The sequence below is a fragment of the Folsomia candida genome, unplaced genomic scaffold, assembly GCF_002217175.1.
Source record: "Folsomia candida strain VU population unplaced genomic scaffold, ASM221717v1 Fcan01_Sc001, whole genome shotgun sequence".
In the NCBI taxonomy this organism is placed as follows: domain Eukaryota; kingdom Metazoa; phylum Arthropoda; class Collembola; order Entomobryomorpha; family Isotomidae; genus Folsomia; species Folsomia candida.
In genome coordinates, this window is record NW_019091193.1 from 20,487,189 (window position 1) to 20,511,494 (window position 24,306).

Here is a 24,306-nt window from a genome sequence, read left to right on the forward strand (position 1 = left end):
GAATGAGGAGTGACGATGTGGTTGTGTATTCCACTCTGCAAGGATTCGCACTCTCTCCTCTCTCGCTGCAAGTCAGTCAGTCAGTGGGATTTCTCTCATCATCAGATTTGTGAGGAGTATAGAGAAGAACGGCAGACTCACTCCTGCAATACATTAGTCGTCGTGTTTCGAACTCCTCTGCTGTTGTCCCCAAAAAAATAAAGTCGAGTCGAATTTAAATTTCTTCACCACTTTTCTCCAAAAGGGAAGGGTTAAAAGGGGCTCAGACATTTGTGAAAAACACTTGAACATTTTCACCAAGGGTTCGCACTTTCTCGTCCTTTATCCTGGTCCACTAATTCGATTGGTTTTTAGTGCTGTCATATACATAATTTTCTCCCATTCATTGGATTCTTAATAATCAAATTCCAAAGTTTCAAGTTGTGGGTTGTACGTAGCAAATTTAACCTTCAGAATCAGAATAATTGGAGCAACTTATATCAGCTACAGAAGGAAGAGGAGGAGGATATTTTGGAATTTCTGACATCTGACACTATCAGATTGGTTCGAAAACTGCAGCAATAAAAAGTTGTACTACTGTGGCTATTTTATTAAGATGTTGGCCGTCTGTAACGTTTAGTGCTGTGATTTGTGATTCCTTTCTCGAAATATTAAGGATACGAATTATATGTGCTATAATATAAGTGCCCTAACGCACCCAACAGTTCCAAGTCCATAATTCAATTATGCAATAATTTAGACACAAATTAATGCTTAACTGTTTTCACGTACGATTTAAAGTTTATACATACATATAAAGTTTTGCAAGCGTGGCACAGCAAATCACCAGTTTAAATCTCATGTCGTTGGATAGATTAGGCGACGTTTTATAAAGTCGAACGAACGTTTTCTTTCTAAATAATTAGTTTGTTGCTGCTTATGGTTTCGATTGATTTGTATTTTCTCTATTGTTCTACCATTAGCTGAAAAAAAATTAAGAGACCTACATGAATTTGTGACTGTTTGTGTTAAAAACTTGGATCACACAGGATAAGAAAAGCTTATCATTTAGTTTCATTTGTTCGTTCAGGATAACGACAATCATTCCCATAAAGGGTAAGCGTTTTTGTTTAATTTTATATTTTGTTTAAATTTTTATTTATTTATATTATGATTTACTTGTTTCATTGCTAATATATAGATTGTTAAGACACACTATACACTTCATATCTAAAATAATTGAAATCAATATAATGACATTATCATGCAACTTAACTATAACGAAGCAATTTAAAGACAAAAATTAAGTTTTGAACCTAAACTTGCCAACAATATTAATAATAAGAACAGTAATATTTTCTGCCTTCTCTTCTCTGGATTGGATAATGAAGTAATAATACATTGTGCCATCATGTCTCTTAAGACATGATGACTTAAGTCTTAATCGACGATTTTGAATATTACGACGACGGCGACATGAATCGAAACGGAGTAGTGGGATGCATCACCGTCATTACCATGCGTACAACAATTACCACTGATGAATAATAATAATGTACGTGGGTACAAAAGGAAAAGGCAACTCTGCAATATAATATAGTCTAGAATATTATAGCTGTTTTAACCCAACTAATGCATGCATACTCATCAATAACTTTGGACAACGAGTTATAATAATTCTGGATTCCTGGAACATGCGAGATGTGACGCAAAATCTTTAATCCTATCACAGTAAAAGCTTCTTCTTCTACCTCTTCACTCATAATAAATGCTAACAGGTGAGTGAGCTGTAATCTGAAGTTGAATATAATTGGTTCCGAATTACGTGATTTCAAAATTATGTTCAGAGTACTTGTAAATAGAATTTGGAAAGGTCACATTTCAATTAATAGTTAGAGGAAATGTGTTTATCGTAAAGATTGACATTGAAATTTCTAAATGTAGTGGTTACCTACGGGCTTATTTAGAATGACTGAACTAAATTCAATACCCCAACCAAGTGGTCATCTGCTAAGTGAAAAAAGGAGCTAGTTGGACATCAAATCATCATACCATCAGATCACAGAATAGCATAGAGAGAGAGATAACGCGAATCGAAAAAGGTGACCTAGATAACACAGATATTACAATTTACAGTGCAGCCACTGAGGCAGCGTAGATGCAGGAATCGGTCGATTCAATAAAATTCGTTATAAAATACATGCCTATTCATCCACCACGGCCCACTCTCACACGTACCAATACCTATGTAAATCCGTGTGCCTTTCGACATGCAGAGATTTTTTTAACATCTGTAGAACGACTATTATTCAGATGGTTCAAAATGTGCAGACCTCAGGGAAAGCAAGTTAAAAGATGAATATAATAAATGCGAGCAAAAGGTTGTCACCAGGTAGAAATTGTCGATTCATATCAGATCAGGGCACAGGGGAGAATGTGAAATGAATGTTAATGTGTTATCAGCATTTATTCCATATTATGCATTATTATTCAGAATCCATTTGATATTCAAATGAACAAGAGATGCACGGATGATGATTAATTATTTACAAAATCAGAGGTTTCGAGGATTGATCTGCTACATTATTTATCTGTCAGAACCATTTTTTAGAAGGGGGAAAATTGTGTCTTGATTTAAACACTCAAAAAAATGCATGATACATTTGTGTACGAATATGCACATGGGATAAAAATATAATTTGAAATGAACTTTTAAATTTAACTGTTGAAAAATATAGTAATTAATAATCGCTCCAGTTTATTAGACACACGATCAACTGGAGAAGAAAGGCAAAATAGATTGAAAATCGCTCCGGATGAGGATTTTGAACTGCTGCTATTATCAATTGTGTGGTCGGTAGACATACCAAAAAATACTTAAAGCATGAAATCTAATAATACTAATACTTCGACTACTGCGAGTTCAGCGTATAGTCACGCATATGCACAATTCCATAATAGTTTTTATTAATAACTCGTATGACGGAAAAATTTGGTAATTGTGGACATCTTTATGAATGGAGTAGTTTATAAGAAGAGTGATTGAGTCATGTATTTGACTATATGAGGTTGATTGACTAATAATAAGTCCGTTGTTTAACAGTTTATCGTGTCCCAGTGTCATACATAGCTATTAAAAATTTATAACAAAACATTAGTCAGAAATGTAGCCGGATAAAATTAAGCAAAAACATCATAGTAAACTTATTGATACACTCTCGTCATTTGGAGCACGGCATTAATTTCGAATGTTTATATTTTATTATTCAACTAGCAGGAACAGTACGGGCAAGACGGTGTGAGTTATGTAATACAAGACATACTCATTTGTACGTGCATGTATTATTGGCGAAGAGAGATGACCAGTACAATTCTGGCTTTCTTTAATTCCTTTCCCGTTTTTCAAGATTTGATTTGCATAATGTTGTTTGTACGAATGATTGTTCGGTCACGTTCCTGGCTTGAGCCAATGGATGTATGTTGCAGTTGTGTCATTATCTATCTACCTTTCTAGAAATTTTGTATCTGTTTAGCATTTTTCGCCTTCACGTTTCTGCAAATACATGTACCAAACATCATAATCTCATAACGTGTAATGTCTATATCTGCAAATGACATGGTTAATAGGTGTTCGTTCAGTCAGGAAAGTCAATGGCATCTCGTTGTTAAAAAGAGTTTACCTGCCTCTGCAGAGGCAGGTGCATTTATCTTGCGGTGTGTCAGTGTGGTCATGAAGGTTCCTTTCTTTGTCTCATAAAATGAAAATCCAATGCACACACCACCAAACCAATTGCATTCAGTTGTTGTAGAAACACTTTAAACTTGCCATTTTATTTAGCAGCGGACGAAAAGTGTGTAAGCAAAGAGATTGCAGTCATGAAGATGAGCTTGTTGTTGGTTGGATGGACGGACATGCAGCATGGTGTAAAACCAATACCGTACACTTGGATGCTGATGAATTTGGCGTATTTGAATTCAGTCATCAGTCAAAGAGCGTATGTCCATTGATTTGCAGCTCTTTAGTCGGTGCTGTCTGTGTATGTGGTATGTATGTCATCCTAGCTAAGCGTGAAAAAAATTCGACCGAGTCAGTATTATACTACTGACTTGGTATATTAATAATGAGCGAATCGCCTATCTCACAACTTGTGACTTTTGCGTAGCTTTCAATGCATTTATGCAAGTCTGCTTCTGCCTACTCGTATTTGAGGATAAGCTACAGCTTACGTGTATTTTAGCATACGGTACGGAGAAAAGATGACTGAGCGAATAAGTTGCACACGCAAAGTAGTCTCTCATTATTAAAACTCGTGGTTTAGTTGCACTACGCATTCGTTACCAATGTATAAACTAGTTTTGGGATTGGAGTGTAAATAGCAGTGTCGAAGTCATAGATATGTATGCATCATGCTTTCGTTCTTCGTAATTTGTGAATGCATCGACTTGCGCCGATATGTAGTCATGACCAGAAAGAGTGTTGGCTCCAAATATTACGTGGTTGAACTGAGGAGAACATCTACATCTACATCTGATGTCCTTGGAGGACTTGGAAAACCGAAGGTGGGTGAGGAGGCTGGATCAACCTAACCACACCTCCTCAATGGGCGCCCAACGCCAAATTCACGCCACTAAAGAATTCACAAAAAACACAATCGTTATATTTTCTCTGTCCTCGATAATTACTCAATCACGCTCAATATCAACTTTTTTTAAATTGTTAGATATTTTCGAATGTCTTTGAAAAAGGTTCATTCGAATATAATACACAAGGCAACATTTTTTTTGATGATCAAGGTCCGAAAAAATTGTACTTTTGGCATAGGTTATGAACGAAAAGTATTTTTCTGCTATTTTCATACTTTTGTGTGAAATTATTAAAATCGTTTGGTGGTTTTAGTACACTTATCGCTTATGATCTAAAGACGATCAAGATCTAAAAGTTTATGCTATTGGTTCTCCGCTCTTGAATGTGCCGAAACTAGTGTGATTTTACTGAAAAGTTCATGCCTCTTCTCATTTCTGATTCACTTTATGTTAATAATGCTATATTTAAATGGCTTGTTGGCCATGAAAATTTAACAACAATTGAACATTCTCCATGTTACATATTTACATTATTTGGTGTTGGTTATGGTTAAGAAAGTTAAATTTTTAGGTCTTGATTTTCCTCTCGTCAGTCATTCAGAGATGGTAATTCTTCTCCTCAGATTCTGCAATCCAACCGGTGCTTGTAGATGTGGTAGCAAAAAGCATTATAGCGACGACTTTATGTGAATATCACTACACAATATATATGCATTTGATAACAGACTAAACCAACTTATTAGCTAACGCTGCATGTCGTAAGTACATGCGTTTGTACTCTACTCTTCTCCTTCGGTTGTTGTTCGGTTATTTGGATTGGTTTGGCTTTCTCGGATTGCACTGCACTGCATTTTCGGATAGACTATTCTATTCTCATCGCATCGTACAAATCTTACTTTACCAACCAACCAACTTCCTTTTTAAATCCTTCCGAATTCCTCGTCGTTATCCATTCCATTCCATCGTGGCTGGCTGGCATGCTCCAACACCCTGCCCACCTACGTAATATACCTTCAATTCATTCCTCAATTGCAAGATAGCATTTGGAAATTTTGTGCCGGTTCTCGTGTATGAGGCTTAAAAACCCATCAAGGGGGATATTTTTTCTACGCATTATCTTATGGAACAGAAGATAATCGGTCTCTACTTCATTTCTACAAACCCAAAGTGTGTATTATTCCGATAATTGATTACAATCAAACTCGTCGAACTAAACCGTTGGCTAGTGACCTACACATTTTACAAGTGAACATTTTACTATTTGAATTTTGTACGCATTTTCACAATATGGGCATCTGAGTTGTATTTAAGTTGGACAAAACCTGTTTGAAGTCAAGTTGTGAATGGGTGCAAGTAATATAACGAAACAAGTCTTTCGTAACGTAAAGACTAAATTGAATTTGGAATTCTCTATGCCAACAATCGGTTTCTTTTCGCGTTGTGAGCCATGGGCTGTCTGCTTCTTTGATTGTGATACGATGTCGATAGCCGTGTAGCCCAATGTCTGTGGTTGTGATGTATGGTAGTAGTAGTAACTACTTGTAGCAAATCATCTTGTCTGGCTCAATTGTTGAAGGCGTCCGTGGTGGAAGTGAGGGAATTGGGGTGCACAACTTGCTGCTTCTTTCGAGTTTGTTATCTTCTTTTCTCGTCGAGATGAAGAAGTTCTTCATATGATAATAAACAACAGGTAAGAATCTCCTCATAGCATTGGACTCGCATCGAAAAGCACAATCAAACGTATGTATGATTCAAGTAGGGAATTATTTAAACTACATAGAAACCTCTGCATGCTGATATTTGCATAATCAAGTCAAGCGTCGGTTTTACTGTTGCGAAATTAAATTATTTAGCTTAAATCGAGCCCTCGCCAAGTATTCATTACCTGGCACAGCGTCATTTGATCATATTTTAAATGTTAATCTATGAACTTTTGAAATTGAAATCCACTACGTTTCCAATTATTCACTAAAAGTGCCTGTGGAGGTGGGAACTGGGAAGAATAAATTTACAATGGTGGGTAATACGACTTGGCTTAATATTAATATGATGAAACTAATCATGCGAGATGCGAATCCAGTATCAATTCTGGAAATTATGGTCTGAATGGAATTAATGTCAATAATAATCCTGTGTATTTATCTGGCATGTTACGAAGCAGCAGGCGCATACATTTGCTCATAAGTGAACGAACGGAAGTGAAGTTGTGCGAGGTGAAAGGTTGTTCCGTCATGACCATTTTAAAAATCACTGTCACTTCAATCAGAAACATCCTGCTAGTCTTTTGCTACGACTCTCTGCAGAGATACGAATGTGCATACCTGTGTCCCACCTGAAACCCATCTTCCCCTCCAGCGCAGCGCAGTGCAGCCCTGTCTGTCGACAAACAAAAGTATCGAATTCATATGTACATAGTGGTGCATGGCCTATTGAACTTTGATCCTGGCCCTGCTTTTCCGTCCCATGGATGGTTTGTAGAGGTTTCTGTTATTAGTAATAACTTATGACTTAATAACTTATAACCACAATGTAATAACTTATTACATTGTGTTGGCAGTGGTGGTGGTGGGGGTTTAACCATGGTTTAAATTACAATGTACTAACTTCTTGGATTTGTTTGTACGGAGAAGAACAAGTATGATAGTTGTTCAAAGCCAGCTAACGATTAGTAGCAGGTTGGTCGTGATATTTTCTTGTAATCTCTGTAGTAAGCATAAGCAGTGTGGACATTGGGAAGATGAAAGGAAGGACGTGAATCCAGAACTACAAACAACGATGAAGAAAAATGTCTGTGATTCATTTGAATCGTTCATTGTGCATTGAATTGACACATTTTATTTTACAAAATACATGTAGTGAGCAATTTTCGACTACCATCTCGTAAATCATAATACATTACTTACATTAGAAGGAACTATCAAACGTTTTTAAAAACTATGCATGCCTGAATCTAATTTTCTTACTGAGAAAAGCTGTTAAATGGAATGCCAATCCTGTGAACTTGACATAATACTGATTGATATGTGCAAGTAAAGTCATCCTGGAATAATTTTGTTCAAAATTTATCAACACACCAATTTATATAGTGCACATGTGTGTGTTCATTTGATGGCATATATTGTAAGATAAAAATGGGTGAAAAAATTGAAGAACTTGAGCTTACTGGGTCCGCGTCCGCAACTGTTGACTAATTTTTGGCTTGAAATTATTGTTTAAGTGAATTTCTTAAAAGTACGAGCATTTTTAACTAATCTCGATTTCATAAATAGCTCAAATTGGGAAAGTCATGAACTGGTGATTCAAATTTCAACCTTCCTTTATGGAGTTAGACATTAAATAATTTCCGTATTTCCTAAAATTATTTGGAGAAAATGCAAAAGAAAATTAGATTACAGTTTAAAGATTTTCGGTTGAACAGTATTAGTCAGTTTCATTGGTTCAATTTACTTCGAGGTTGAGTTGAGGTTGGGGTTGGTAATAAATAACAATGCTCTGACGGATTTACTTCCACTATTAAAACTCAAACACTGATAACATGCCCTCTCAATTCTCATCCCTGCTAAACCTTTGCAATTGAAGCCAAGTAGTGTTATTACGTTATCTTAGTGAACTGAGGAAAGCGAAATAATAATTACCTCGTTGTCTGCCCTAATTGAACTTTAATGAATGGTATTTCTCATCACCTCAAGAAATTGAGTGAATGGGCTGCTAATTTGATATCTCCTTGCACTCCATTCATAAAATCGTTCCTTTAGTAGTCTTGTATTTTCTAGCAAAAGCATTCACTCGGTGCATCTCGTACACTTCTCAGGAAATTAATATTACGACTGTATTAACAACGTTTCATAATCAATCTGGATTTGATTTCGATTGCTGAAATGTATCATATTCGCGTAAGTCAAGTTACAGGATGAAAGGATTAGCCATTTTAATATGGTGTGTAATTTTTAATTTTAATTTATATGACGACGATAACTAAACCATAATCTAGCTAGAGTGTAATTCTCATTTCTCGCAGTAGGAGCCCAAATTTAGCCAATTTTTTGTTTCAATTACATGTTTAAATAAACTCCTGGTTGTGATAAGTTTGAAAGCAGACATAAGATCTAATCCTAAGATTTAAGATCTTTCTAAGGTACTCATAATTAAAAAGGTGCTAACTATTTGTGACCATTGTCACCACCTCTGGTCAGACGGGCGAATCGGGAGAAACAAAAAGTCGCTGCTCTCTCGCTCTCTCTTGTGCTTCTAGACAAGCCGCCTTCCCACCAAAAAAAATACTCAATTTATGCAACACAAACACAGCGCCAGCATTTACTTTGTTTTTACTTATATTTACACTTAAATTTCAAATCAGATTTAAATAATTAGCATTCCAATCAGCTTATATACTCATAAAAGTAGATATTTATGAACTTACACAAGGCAGAGGACCGGAAAGACGAATGTCAGCCTAACTGAACAATTAGACACTAGCGTCCGTTTTTTGTACAAAGTTAATTGATGTAATGTGTGAGTGTTACCAGCAGAAAAGCTGTTGATTTGTAATTGACTGTGGAGGAAGACAAGATAAGAAGAAGAAAAACGTCGTCATTATGTTATACTGGATCGACATGGTCCGAGAGGCTCTCTGGCTATGTCGGTCTCAGGACGAATAAGTTAATAATCCTCCTAATTTGTAATTACTGAAGAATTTGCCTCCCTCATCAGACAGTTATGCATTCTCGGTATCACAATGGGATGTGTTATTATGAACCAATTCGATACCTCCAGCAACCAGTTGGAAATGGATATTGGTTTGATCAAGGTCAACTAACTAATTTTGTGTCGTAATCAATAAATAATACAATACTGAGATCCTGAATTTGGTGTGTAGTTGATACGTAAACCATCTCGGGTTTATGTTTTGTGCTTAGTCAAGCGGAGTACACAATAAGAAAACACTAACTAACGGTACAATGATGGCATTGTTGTTGAATTTCATGGGTATCAAATATCAGTTGTTTATTACTCAGAAAAGTTCTTTTTGAATCAAATTCAAGTGGCCCGAGTTTGATAGAGTCACGTCGGAGTTCTATCTTTATCTCATTTCAAAGCTGATAAATAATTATGCAAACATTATGATACGATTCTAATGAGAGCTACTGAACTAATTATAAGCTGCTGTACATATGGTAATGGTGGTTGTACCATGTATGCAATATTTGTATGGCAAGCCCTATAAAATATAGTATAACATTATATTGTAGTTTAATGCTGGATTTTTTTATTTAGGTGGCGCTTACATGAATGGGGAGATTGGATCTTCGGTTAGATCGGTTGGGGAGCCTGGGCCAACAATGGTGTATCAACCTGTGGGTACCACCCACACCCCTCATCCTCATCAATCTGCAACCCAATACTCTGAACATCATCAGTAAGTTTTCTTTCCCCCATTGATAGTGTAGTTTGGAAAAATTGATGATTTTGTATTTGCTTCACTGGACGCTTTATTTGTAGCAACAATATTTCTATTTTCTTTGCATGTATGTGTATATGCAAAGAAACTATAAAGTAAAGAAGGAGCCAAAAATTGAAAATTATTAGTAATACTTATGTTTTTTGACAACTAGTATTTGCAGGCGATGCATTAGATTTTACATTTTCAATTTTCTTTAGTGGATACAAATTTGTATTTGTTCTCATTATTTAATTTCAAAGGTTTTTATACAAAATGTATGTTAAATAAATGCGTGAATTGTTTTTCAGTAGCGGCATGAATGGAATGATAATGCCGCAGGATTTGTACGGCGAAACAGTCGAGACGGCTGCTGAATTGCAGAATTTCAATGGCTCGGAAAATAAACGAGGGTTCAACAGTCATGAAACTATCTCAGGTCAACCTGCCCAAGCTGGTCACATACCTGACCTTCCTATTACCGAGCTAAAACGAATGCTTCTAATTCAACTCGAATATTACTTTTCGCCGTAAGTCGTCGCCGTAACACATAGTTGATAATAATTATGATAGCCACGAATGGGTCACTTTGATTGTGGGTACTTATAACTTTAATTATGGGATGCAGGGAGAATTTGGCAATCGACAAATACTTGGTTACTCAGATGGATCAGGACCACTACGTTCCGATTGCTACCTTAGCGACTTTCAATATGGTTAAAAAACTAACATCTGATATTAATCTCGTCACGGAAGTACTGAGAGGTATTGATTATTATTTTTAATACTAATATTATAAGTACACATTATATTAGCTATGCACCAATAGTGATTGAATGGATGCAATACAATTTTGTATTAAATTTAATTATTTTAGAATCGGCAAATGTTCAGGTGCATCCTGACGGCAAAAGAGTCAGGCCTGTCAGCCATCGAACTGTTGTCATTCTTCGGGGCATTCCGTCATCTACTTCAGCGGAAGAAATCAAGGTATGTTACTTATCAAATAATCAATAAGTTATCATGTAATTTGTTAACTTTACAAAAACACTTTAGAACATATTCGACAACGAGAATTGTCCCAAGTGTACGGGTTGTGAATTTGCCTTCAACGACTCTTGGTATGTCAGCTTTGAATCAGATGAAGATGCTATGCAGGCCCACAGATACCTAAGAGAAGATGTTCGAGAGTTTAAGGTAGTTCATAATTCCATAAGGTAATTCTCAGTATAAGCACAATTTGAATATATTTGATTATCCTACAGGGTCATCCTATCATGGCAAGAATCAAATCAAAGCCAACGACTTTACTCTCACAAGGAGTTGCAATTGGTGTCCCCGCAGGCATAAAAAATGGATACAGTCAACCTGGAGGGATGATGCAGTCTTACATGGCGACGGCGACTCCATTCGTACCTGCAAGTCAACAACAACAAACTGGTGCAAACAATGGGCCTGCATCTTTATATGCCCCTGCACAGCAGGTATGTATTATGATAAGTCGAAGATTAAAAAAACAAATTGACTAGAAAGCATATGCTGAGATATTAGTTTATTTATCCAGGTTCATCAAAATGTATTCCCCCTACCATCGAACTATCCAGGATTTGGGCAATGGCCTGGATATTTTGACAGTCTATCTATGTTCTCCCTGAACGGACTTCAACCTCAAGGCCCATCAGGATATGGGAAGTCAGCCCCAATGAATAATCTAAGGTCACGTAATCTCAAGTATGGAACTTTTTTGCATTTATTTAAGAAGCTTTGTATTATACATTCTAACTGTTCTCATTCATGTACCAAATAATGTTTAGCCCCATGCGTGGCGTTGGTCCGAGAAGAACAATGAGTTCAGGCAGTGATTCTCAAGTTGTGAGCGGTACTGGAGGAAACAATAATGGACTCCAGCCACAACAACATCAACAGTCATATAGCAGTAATAACCAGCCACCCCGCAAGAACACCGCTCCTGTTCCTGCTCCCCTTCTAGGCATGGTACCACAAAGTTTGATTTCTCATCCGTCTTCTCACTCCAACCATCATCCTTCGGTGCCCCATAATTCGATTCAAAACTCATCTAATCAATCCACAAATGGAGGTCGACACTATAGTAGTAACGCATATTCCCAAAGTTTACCCCACGTGGTTGACAACGGTCATTATACGCGTCCATATCGTGGGACTGGCGATTCGAGGTAATTATATAATTGTTATTATTATAGTGAACCAATCATTCATTATCTATATCTATATATTCATGCAAAACGTTGTCTTTGTTGCGTTGTATATGTTTATAATCTTGTTATTTCGTTCTGTAGACCAAGGTCTAGTATGAGCTCCAGCTCTAGAAGGCTCCCCCGTCGAGACGAGGAGTGCTCGTCGTATGACTATAGCTCACCTGGTACATCTAGTTCTTCAAATTATCGAGGAAATCCGTCCAGGTAAACTGAATATTATTTTTATTTATATGAAACAAGTAATAGATTACAGTTGAATGATGAAATCAGTTTTCAAAGACTAATTAGAGAAAAGGACAAACCTCTTGGTTTAGCAAAGTCAATGATATATTATTTTATTTTCTCCTATCTTCTTTTCAGCCGCATTAATCCTCCAGTAGCCGTCTCACCTCAAATCCCTGCACAATTATCTGTAACAAATCAAAATCATCAAATTGATTTGGATTTGGAAGGATCGTTTCCACCGCTTCCAGGTTCAGCCAATGCATCCAGCAAAAATGGAGAAATTAGGCAAGTTCAATTTTATGACCCTAGTTTTTATTACTATTTGCTAATGATATGCACTTTATCTTATTTTTGGTGATCTGCTATGTATTAGTCTAATTATCACTTACATTGTTGCCATTCTAGAACTCCCCGTGTCACTTCGATACCAAAAGGGTACGTTGGAGATTTTTCATAAAATAAATCGATTCTTTGAACTCGAATTAATCAAAATCTTTTCTGCAGACTATCCGATGTGGTAAAGGGTTTCAAGGGTGTGAAATTAGATGATGGTTCTTCTGCTGATAAGGAAGGGCCTAATGAGATCGTCGTCAGTGCTGCCGAGCCTGGATCATCAATTAGCTCTGGATCCCCTGGTGAGGTTGTTGTGTCTGCGGCGCAGAAAGAAGATAGCAACGACATGTCTAGTCATTTATTTAAGAAAGAGTATCGCGAGATTGGAGTCGGCAGTGCCGATGAGAATCACGATAGCATTCAAGCAAAGTAAGACTACAAGTGGTTTAATATGCACATATGTCTTTGGTTACCAGCAAACCGTGATCTTTGGTCACTTATTAAATGCATTTATTTATTTATTTCCAGAACTGGCGTTGTGAGCCATACACAAACGGCTGACAAATCAACACGAACTGATGAACACCTCCTATATGGGGACCAACCAAATGGTGGAAACAGCAGAAATAATAGTCAGATACAACAAACTCAACAACTGGCCCAAATTGTTGGGAACAATTATCGAAAATCCGTAACTTCACAACAAGGAGGTGCAAGTAAATCTCCAATTATTCCTAGTAATCTTAATCGTGTTGGAGTTTCACACATAACCGGAACTGAAGTGCCTTTAAACAACCCCTCCCCAAACTCGATGCGCGGTGCTCCTTCGACTCTGTATCCAGACAATAATCGTCTTGGTAGTGGTGCTGGTGCTGGGGGAACGATCGTCAATCCTACCAGTAGTAAACTAAGTACAGATAAGGAGGCTTTCCCAGCTCCGAACTTTGTCAAAGTGCCAACCCCTGCTAGTGCAAAACCGTTTTCTGGAGTCACTGATCACAATCCCAAGGAGGTATTCATAACATATGATATATTTATTATTTCAATTATATTTATACATACAGAACGCGAATGTGCGAATATATACTGATTTTTAATACTTGTCGAATGGCGGATATAAATACTTTTGTTGAATTTGTGTTCTAATACAGTCGGTGCGCTGTAGCGAAAATGAGCGAAAAGAGTCTGGACAAGGGGATGGTAAGAAGGCAGAAGATTGCTCAAATCTTTCAAATGACGAAGGCCCTGCGCGCTTAAGCTATGCACAAGTGGCACAAAGTCGTAAAGATGCTGCTGCTGTTCATGGACCTCCTACAACGTCGTCCTCGTCTTCTAATTCATCTTCCACAAGTGCTGCACATACTCAAATAAATAGTCCTCCACAAAGTTCCTCAGGTGCTCAGTCTTTTCAGGATGAAAGGAAGGGAAGGAGCTCTCGTGACAACAAAGACACTCGTGCGCAATCATCTAGTAACTATTGCATTTTGAGAATTTATTTCGAAATACGTTGTTTTTAAACTTGCAAATTGCATTATTGATATCTGTCTTATCCTACAGGGAACACGCGTGGGAATAGTGACCGAGATCGTGTAGATCAGACTCAAGGTCGTTACCCAGAAAGGAACTATCGAAATAGGGGACCCCGAAGCCGCGTCACGTCTGACGCATCAGATACTGGGAGTAATTCTGGAGCGAGTAGTAGGCCACCACCTGCGAGAGGCCCAAGGTCTCCAAAGTGAAAAGTTGTTCACTTTACTCCAGCCATCATCGTCTATCTCCGCTGCCCACAGCGTCAAACGCACCGCATCCCTATATATCATCTCAACGGTCCCAACCAGCAATCAATCCTACCCAGTTACAACTTTAGCTCTGTAATAATATTCACCCACCCATCGCCACTTATTAAGTTTTCAGATTTCTTTCAAATTACTACTTCTCTACATCAACCGACGAATTCTAAAGCCCAACTAATCCTAAAGTGAACTTTGACGTTTCGAATTAATTTGTAAGAACTTTACCAATTTACCTTATGCAGCGTAAACGTATTTCAGGGAACGCTAACTTAAAATTTAAGTTTTTAAAAATGTACCGATTATTAGATAATTCATTCGCCATGCTTATCTTGTTCAAAATCATCCGCATTATTCAAAGGATAACAATTCTGTAAGCAATGTAGGATGCTACATAATTCTCTTCAGTAATATTTTCGCATTTGATTGGAAATTTTAGTATTTTCGAAATTACGATTATAAGTAATTGATTGCCCTGCATTTGATAAACTTTATTGTGATCTGCATTATATAAACCATGTAAAGTAAAAGAAGAAAAGGGTTTCTTATCAAAAGTGGTCTTTTGCCACAATTTCTATTTATACTCCTTTTTAATTGAGTCGACTAACCACATAGTAAAAAAAAGTAGTTGCCAATTCGAATAGCTACCCTCTATACTTGTACAACCCTTGGAAAAAAATATGACCATTCATTGCTTTCAGTTAGGCAGCTTTGACTTGGCTTGCATATTGGAGGTATCAAGTTTTCCATCCTTTTGTATTACCTGTCCTACCAACCAAACTAATAATCTTATCATCATAACTCGTCTATTACTATACACTACAATAATAGATAGTGACTCATTTATGTTAAGCAAAAGAACTGATTTACTGGTATTTGTAATTTAATACGTTAGGTACTATAAAATTAAGCCAGGGGAGCGATGACAGTGATATTTGCGCATTCATCGGTCATTGTTTTAAACTTAATCTGCGGCCATATGATAAGTAACTCTAACTGATCCAATGAATGCAGTGGAGAATTATAACATTACATAATAAGGAGGATGGTTGTCAGTTGTTGTAGTGTACTTATCATTTGACCAAGTCAATTCCTAAAAAAGATCGATGCTAAATTCTGCAGTCCAATATTTGGAAAATTATTCATCCTCGATATGATGAAATATGGGCAATCAGTATCCTATGCATATGTAGGGTCGACTAGAACAATAGTTTGAGTTGGGGCGAAATTTTGCTAGACCAACGATTTAAATAATAAGAATTTATCATATTGCCAAATCACAATCAAATCTTTATGTTAGACACAATAGGATGATACTATTATCGATTTAAAGGTAAATTAAAATCAATGCAAATGTGTGTGCAACCCAGGGCGTATGTTTGTGTGCGTGTTTGTGATAAAAGTACTACGAATCTATATAGTATGTGAAATTGTATACGTTGCAGTTAAAAAGACTAACAGATAATATTTAGCTGGAATAATGGTTTCAATTAATAGATGCAGAATTAAAGTTTTGTTTTGGCTCATATGTTCATGAATTAAAAGTCTGTTAAGTTCACGCAAAATAAATTAGGAAAGCAATGTGCCTCAATTTTACCATTCATTCATAATATTTTGCTGGATAAATTTCTTGCTACAAAACAACCCCTGTTCAGATGATGGAAGGAAAGACATAACAATTGAGCGATTGAAAGTTTTGTTATTTTTGTTGGTCTTAACAAGTCGTTAAATATAGTACCAATTACCAAATCATGTATTCATTATTATGCTTGTATTATGTATAATGTCACTTAATGTTTTTACAATATTTTGGTGATTAGAATTTATATTGGTTTAAATTGCCTTGGTTTTTATCAGTTTTGCTATAATAATCTATTTTTAGGGTTTAAAGCCAGTGAAAGCCATCATTTAATATTTGTAGGTTAAGGGGGATTTACTCTTTCGATAAAAAGACTATGATAATGGTCGGTTACTTTGCTCAGACCAAATTATACAAATCAGCAAAGCGTACTAAATTTATGTCGACAACTCTCAACTCGTATCTTTTCAATTCGCGAGGCAATTCTTAATTACTTCAAACGAATCAAGGACAATTTGATATTTTAGGACGATGCTTATTTCTTACCCGAATACATTCATGGGGAACTAACTATTGTTGGATTAGACGATGTAGTAGGGAACTTGAGACAAATATTGGTGTGTGTCCGCAATTAATCAGTCCAGTCCGATAAGTAAGACAGTGGAAGGTTGTTTAAGACTTATTAAATTACCTTTTGCATCGCCAGCATTAACAAAAAATATTATATTTCACCAGAGCTACTAGATATGTATGTGTATACATAATTTTCCGAGAATTGAGTTCACCAAAAATAAACCTACTATGCATACGACTAAAGCAATTTTTAAGAAACATGAATAATTCTAGAATTATATCTCTTGCCTTTTGTCCTTTGTAATGTCGACAATTACGTAATATTCATAATAATATTAGCTTGAGTTTTTCTGATTACTATATTAATACAGATTAGGATAAGAAAAACATAAGACTTAACATCAATTTATTTATTACTAGAATGAATACAATTATGGTAGTGATATAATAATTTGCAATCGTGATTCACGTTAATGTCGAAATTTAAATGAATCACGTAATCTTCCTTAAGGAGGCGATGGAAAGAAAGTATAGGACGTCGATAGCGGTCTTAGGTTTGTTTAAGGATGTCTGATGAGAAGGAAAGTGGCTGAAGATTTGCTGAAATTACTAAATCCGTTAAAATTAACTAATTATTCGTGCTCTTCATTAAATTATTGTCATTGTGTATGGGCTACACGTATTTTGTCTAATTAATATTTGTATGTAGGGAAGCTGTTCGTTTTATTAGTTTCGATAGTGAACGTGGTAATTTAATTGCAAATATATTTTAAACTGTATGCTATCTATAATTATTTCAAACCAACAAATTAGCGGAACTGGGTTTCGACCATTTGTAAATTAAGTTAATGAATTATCGTACGCTGCAGCAACATTATTGCAATTTATTTGTTTCTTAATTGTTTCACGGTTGAGTACCACTCTAAAACTAAAAAGAGTGACGAAGAATGTTTTTTTTGTCGGTCGTGTATAATATAAACATGTAGGAAATATTTGTAGTTCTGCTAGAAATATTCCTGCACGTTATATGACTGGATATACACATATGTAGGGCTGTACTTGATGATTTATTTAATTTAATGGTTAGCAAAGAGTGTACAGGTTGGTGGAACAATCAATTAGGCTGTGCTAATACATATATATTTGCCTTCCTGACCACACCTTTATTGTTATTATATTTAACTCTGATTATTATTTTGCGATTTTCTGATATGAATGGATGGGCATTTGTCATTGAAGGAAACCCTACCACTTGTTTTACGAACTTGACTTGGCGAATCCTCACAGATTCCGATAAGTGTATCCTAATACATAGTCGTCTCATCCCAACCCTTGATCAACTTTAAGAAAAAAGTCACTTTGTAGAGTTTCAAATAATTTATACAAGACATAAAGTAACTGCCTATATACACGCATAACAATTCGATGTACCTAATTAATTAGTAATGACAATTATAACTTCAAATTTATTATTTACTTGTTTTTTGGCTAAATAATGCTTAAATAATGTTCCAAATGTCGATGTGTCTCAGTCAGTCATTCGTGCAAGAAAGCATAAATTATGCATTGTAAGAGGACATGGGTCCTCGTATGTACCAGTCAAAAATTCTAAATTCTTCAAGTGTTTCTTCAGACATCTAAATTTTGGTGGAATTGGAACCGTGTCGTCGTTTTTATTGGTATTATTGTTGCTTTATTGCTCAGCACACAATTGTGTTGCTTGTGTTACTATGAATTATTATCATGTTTAGAACCTTATGTACTATATACTCATATTAAGCTCTGTATTGTTGTACCTCTGTTGACTGTTAACTTGTACTAATTTATCTGATAGAAAATTTACTAAATTCAAATGTTTGGTTTTACTCGTATTTTGTTTTGCCTCTTTTCCACTTCGGTTGAATTTTGATTTATTTTCTGAATGAATTGAGAATGCTTGAATTGTTTGAGTTGCATACGTTCATGTTCAAAAATACAGTTTTGTTATTACATTAAAAAAAGTAAAAACAAAGAAATATATAAAGTTGTAGTTGAGTGGAGATTTTTTGATTTTTGTTTGCATTTGATTTTGTTTCTTTTTTATTGGTTAAATGTGTTGTTTCAGTTATTACCCCTTGCCTTTTAAGACACTACATATAAGTGTATTACAGCCACCTTTGTGATTGGTTATACATGCTGAGAATGATATGAATGTGTGCAGGCATTATTAAGGGTGTATTGTGAAATTCGGGGTTTAAAATCCTCCCGGCCATTAATTGCTCATGCCGCTAATACATAATTCCATTTACGATTGTTAAAATTCCGGGGCCTGCATAGATATATTTACATGATGCGTGTGTATGCATACTTGGGTGATACATGGCGTGTTCTAAGGTACATGTATATTGCAGTTAGCCCTATTTGGGACGATATCAGTGTCCATGTATGTATGTACTTATTAGGTAAAGTCTTGCAGCGAGCAGCCAAATTTGTGTCAGTATTTTCATTTAAAGAAATGACAAATTGTAAAATATTTTAACTCTCAGACCCCAGAAAACAAGATTGAGCTATTATTAAACATACCAAACTGTGTAATATTTGAATTGCCTTCTTTGAATCACTACTTCGACCCTTCGATTTGGAAGAAAATTACATTAAGCAGTCGTGAACATTTAAAATAAATGAAACAAAGATACAAAACCAAATTGATGTCTTGTATTTCAAAACTGAACACAAACTCTGCAAATCCCAAGTGATTAAGTAGCTGCATGGTATGTACATGTGCTTAAAGTCTATAAATTATACACTTACTTATGAACATAAATACATATAGTGATTGTCAGAATTATTGCAAAACACTGCGGAATATGCACATATGTAGGTACGCATTGCGACTCTATATAATGACAATTTCGGTAGAGGTGTTTTACTAGTCGCTGTGATAGATAATCAAGTATCGCTTTTTCAAAGTTGTGTCGCCATGAATTGCAGTTCTTCCCTCCCAGTCTGTCCAAAAGTTGTTGGATTATTGGCCGGTTCATTAAAGTACGTGTTTTCTAAAAATTAATCTTGACAAATTAATCTTTTGCGACGATGCCGTTCCTTTCGTACACCACACAATTTCAAGTAACTAATCGGTGAAAAACTTTTTTGTTGGATTTATAATCATAGCTGGATTTGAGTGTGAAATTATTTAATGACAGATAATTTGACTACTATTACAAAGTTTTCCATAAAACGTGAGGGATTATAAAAATTAACAAAATAAGCTCTTGATGTTTGATGGAGCTTCGAACGCAAAGCAGGGGAAGCAGTTTGTGCATTATTAATTTAATTTAGTAAAGTGAAACAGAAGAATAAAAAACTTTGCTATATTGTGTAAATTAATGAATAATATATGTATGCAAAAATCGACATGGACGGACACTGGGCCCGACATTAATTGACGTCATGATAAGTAAATTAGAAACAATTTATCGTTCTCCGGTAATTTTAAGGTCATCTACTGGCGGTGCATTTCATTTGTAATAATAATACGAAGCTATACAATGACAACCATATAGAATTAATGTATATAAATGACGCAAATGTAATGTTGGGACGAGAAAACATGAAAGCAGCCAAATGACGAAAAGAGAATAAAATCGACTCATTTTTATAACAAAAAGACTACAACTACTCGTGGTTTTCGAATCTGCATTGTTTACATCATAATTTTTCGCATCTAATTACTGAAACCATGTATCGCAAATTGCGATTCGAAATTCCATACTGCACTTATCTGTTCTCATTATTGCAGAGGAATATAAATAATAAATATGTATGCATTTCAAAGGATCAATGAAGGTAACAATATAATGGCGTCCTCACGACAACGTCTTATTTCGCATCGAAACTCATTTAGAAAACTTGCGAAGATCAAAATATTTGTCCTGAGGGGATTCGCAAATCCAATAAAAACGCCTATTTTGATATTGTTTCCATGGATTTCTATAATTTCTCTTGTTGACGATGATGAGGATCAGTTTCTGAAATAATTTTGCGAAATAAGAACATATGTATTGCTGGGTAAATTTGCTAAAAAATCCTATGGTTTTCCAGCAAAATTTTTGGGAAATCTCGCAAAACTTTGCAAGTTATGTTGATATGTCCAATTTGCGAGATATGCAAAGAAGTGACGTGAGTACATACGTTCAATAATTATATTGAAAAACGAACAACCAACGAAGTCGGGAAAACGAAAGTGAAATATAATACTTCTTCGCAGCATTAATATTTGCATGCAATATTGGTCACCTTTGTTACGCCAACTTTAATCAATCGCACGTAGTTTGGACAATTTAAACAGACTTATTTATTATAAAGACAATTTCTATTTCGTATCAAAACTAGAAAACTTACTAATTATTTATATACGCCTATTTATATATGCATACATACATAATAAATACATATTATTTTGTTTTTACACTTCATGTTAGTTAAGTTTTGTTCTTGGTAACTTTTTACATGAAAAAATTCAGTCATTCACTATATATTTATTTTCCTTTGGTTCCTGGATGTCGGCTGAGATATATAAATCCACTTATTGTGCATGCATACTTTAATTGAGCATAAATTTAACAGATGATGTCAGATGTCAACAAAGCACAAAGTTTTTGGCATGTGTTGTCGGTAGATACCCGGCACTCGGCAGGCCAGGGCTAAAATCATTGCAAATGATGACACTCTCATGTAGAAAAAGTCTGCCGATTCGGATCCCCGGGACAGTTTTCCCATTTCGGATGATTCACCCAATGTTGGATAATTTGTAGGATTCCCCGGAAAATAAAGGTTGAAGGTTACTTCAAGTTGTTCTTACACGTTATGGTAGGCAGCAGCGAGACAAGTGGCGTTGTCAAAACGTACGGAGGTGACGCAGTCACCTCCGTACGTAGTCCTTGTTTTCAGTTTCTTTCAGGTCTTGGCACCATGCCCAAAAATTATGAACATTGATACAGAAAATTCATACCAAAATTTTAAACCATGCAATTCCCTGTCTTGTTTGTTCTCCTTAACACTACAAGTTCAGATAGAGATTCATTCATACATGCAGTAGTTGACGAGTGTATATTTGATCATCGGGTGCTTACTTCATGAGCAAAGGATGGGCCATGGAATAAGATACTACACGGTATGGACAATGTATGGGAATGAAAAAGATGAAGAAAAGAGTGCTCGTTCGTCGTAGTAGAAATCCAATCACACATTTTAAATTGCACTGTCTCGGTTTTCCTTAACGGTTTTGGTAGGATGCTTAATGGGGGTGTTGGATGGAATATCATTTACAGATTCTGGGAACTCATTGAAACAGCAGCCAAACAAGAACTGAGCCGACCCACACAAAATCCCATGCCAATAATCTTTCTGGATTTCCATGTGTAATTGTTATATAAATGATGCTGAGATAATTTTCTCTTGTAGTTGCATAACTGTTGTGCTGTCAGTCGGTGTGATGTAAACAGATTACTGTCATATAACACCTTTGGATTCCTGTTTGTTTGAAGAAAATATTAATTTCATATACAATTTACCAAACATTTGGTCTCATCATTAACTCAGCAAGGTGTTAAACGTACTTTGATTTTTAATCCAACACTTGTTAAGCTTGTGTTAATATTCTCGCAAATCATTGAAATGTTATGCATGTGCACATGTACTGACGTATATTCATGCCTGCAGTAAAAGTCATTCAATTGTCTCTGATTTGACATTTGCCTACTCAATGAACTCGGAGGATTGAAAACTATTTAAGTATTTCCTACCTGATTTCGTTGTTAAGTGATCCTGTATTGTACCGAATGGACTACATTACGATTTCCACAGTTAACCTGAAAGATAAGGTAAGAAAAGATCCCATGTTTCAGAAAGCGTATACGTAGTATTTGTTGACTTGTTTTGCATACAAATGCATAAAGTTCACATTGAATAATAAGTAATTATTTATCATCAATCTTCGGTTGGAAACTGTATGTATGTTTTATGCTGATAATGGTACAGCATTTTTGAGACAATTATTTTAAAATGCAATATAATCTCTCAAACTAGTGCAGTCTTGTATCTTTTTCAGTCAAAAGCCTTTGCGCAATTGTAGAAGGTATTGAAAGCAAAAGTTGTGCTCATAGTAGTATTTAGGTCTCATTTCATTATAAGCTTTGAAGCTTGTCATTATGTGAATGCTGGATATTAACATTGCAGAGCCGTCGAAAGAAAATTAAGTTCCAATCTTTTTACTTTGTAGGCTTATTACGGCTAAAATCACGCGACACTTGTGACTTGTATGAACAGGTAAAAATGGTTAATGTTTTGTGAATAAGTACTAAAGCCTTCTTCATAACTACCTGCTATCAATTGTGTGAACCATATATGTATGAAAGCTGAGAAGTACTTGCATAAGCACGAAAAGGTATCTTTCAGACACCCTTCAAACAAAAATCTCCCTTTGAAATGGAGTGGTTGTCAGGGCATGGAGTAAGTAGGTTCATGACATGAAGGAGTTTATTTAAACTAAACTTTGTCAGTCTCATGAAAAATGCCATAGTAAACTTTTGCTTGAGAAATAAATGAAACTTACTTTCAGCTTTTCATGCAAGCATACTCGAAAGCCAGGTACGAAATTTAAGCGTGGCTATGTTGTATTTCGTTCACAATGAACGGAGTTTGGGTGATTAGATCGGCTGCTGGTGGATATTAATTGCGTGCCATATGCAGCCATAGTACCTCACTCACTTAAGTCGCATGGTACCTATGTCCAAGTCCAATCCAACACAATTGAAATTCAACCCCTTCGTCTAAACTCCGTTCGACGGTGCAATATCGTTCGTGTGTCCCTGCAACAACCAAGTGGCAACAATTCAGAGAGGAATGGAGGGGAGTACATTTTTACAACATCCGTTCTCCTCTCTCATTTCCATTGTCCATCAGTCTGCCCAGTCTCATTGTAAAATAGAGTGCCTGCAATATCTGCAATCCAACAAATGCCTATCCAAGTCCTTCCCCCTGAGCAGATTCGTGTTCAAGTTGAGCAGAATACGGCGTCGGTGTTTGCATGTCCCTTACATATTTACCTCGATTTCTCGAAAGTCTCAACTTCTTGCGAGATACATTGCATGCATTTTCCAAGTCCAGACCCAGACGTTGTTTTCAATGTTGGAAAAACATTTTAGAACACGATGCAATATGTAATTTCATCCTCGTCTCATCGCTTATTGTGATCATCATGAGGAGCAAAAGTCCATTTTACACCTCAGCCAATTCAACTCTTCAACCCCTCTCGCTCTCGCCCCCGGCGCATTGTTGGGACGATTGATGGTAACGTTTTATTCCTTGAGCCATCAGTGGCAAGGATTGTTTGCAACACGTCGACTTGCTTCTGACTTGATGGCGTATGTACCTATTGTTGTTGGCTCTACCTTTTTTTGCTCGTTGGTGGTTATGTTGATGGTGGATGGAGGAGGGTAAGGCAAGGTGCACCAACCATGCTTAGAGAGAAGTGGTTTGCTGGTAGGGGGTTGCATTGTATATTTCATTGTCGACGCAAAATAGCGTTGC

At 36.0% G+C, this 24,306-nt stretch overlaps 1 protein-coding gene across 4 annotated transcripts; it reads left to right on the forward strand.

Moving 5' to 3' along the window:
* The first annotated feature begins 29 nt into the window (after positions 1-29).
* LOC110843934 lies at positions 30-20,388 on the forward strand. 4 transcript variants are annotated; one of them, XM_035851290.1, is made up of 16 exons: positions 30-1,095; positions 9,838-9,979; positions 10,312-10,530; positions 10,629-10,765; positions 10,878-10,990; positions 11,057-11,197; positions 11,266-11,484; positions 11,565-11,731; positions 11,815-12,195; positions 12,319-12,441; positions 12,598-12,747; positions 12,868-12,897; positions 12,967-13,224; positions 13,324-13,807; positions 13,947-14,265; positions 14,353-20,388. In XM_035851290.1, the coding sequence occupies exons 2-16, from the start codon at positions 9,849-9,851 to the stop codon at positions 14,532-14,534; spliced, it is 3,054 nt and encodes a 1,017-aa protein (XP_035707183.1). In that variant the 5' UTR covers positions 30-1,095; positions 9,838-9,848; the 3' UTR covers positions 14,535-20,388. The 4 variants fall into 4 exon arrangements, with proteins under 4 accessions (XP_035707183.1, XP_035707179.1, XP_035707176.1 ...); XM_035851286.1 differs by lacking the exon at positions 30-1,095 and adding an exon at positions 1,207-1,757 and having other exon boundaries at positions 13,947-14,250; XM_035851283.1 differs by lacking the exon at positions 30-1,095 and adding an exon at positions 1,208-1,757.
* The last annotated feature ends 3,918 nt before the right edge of the window (positions 20,389-24,306 follow it).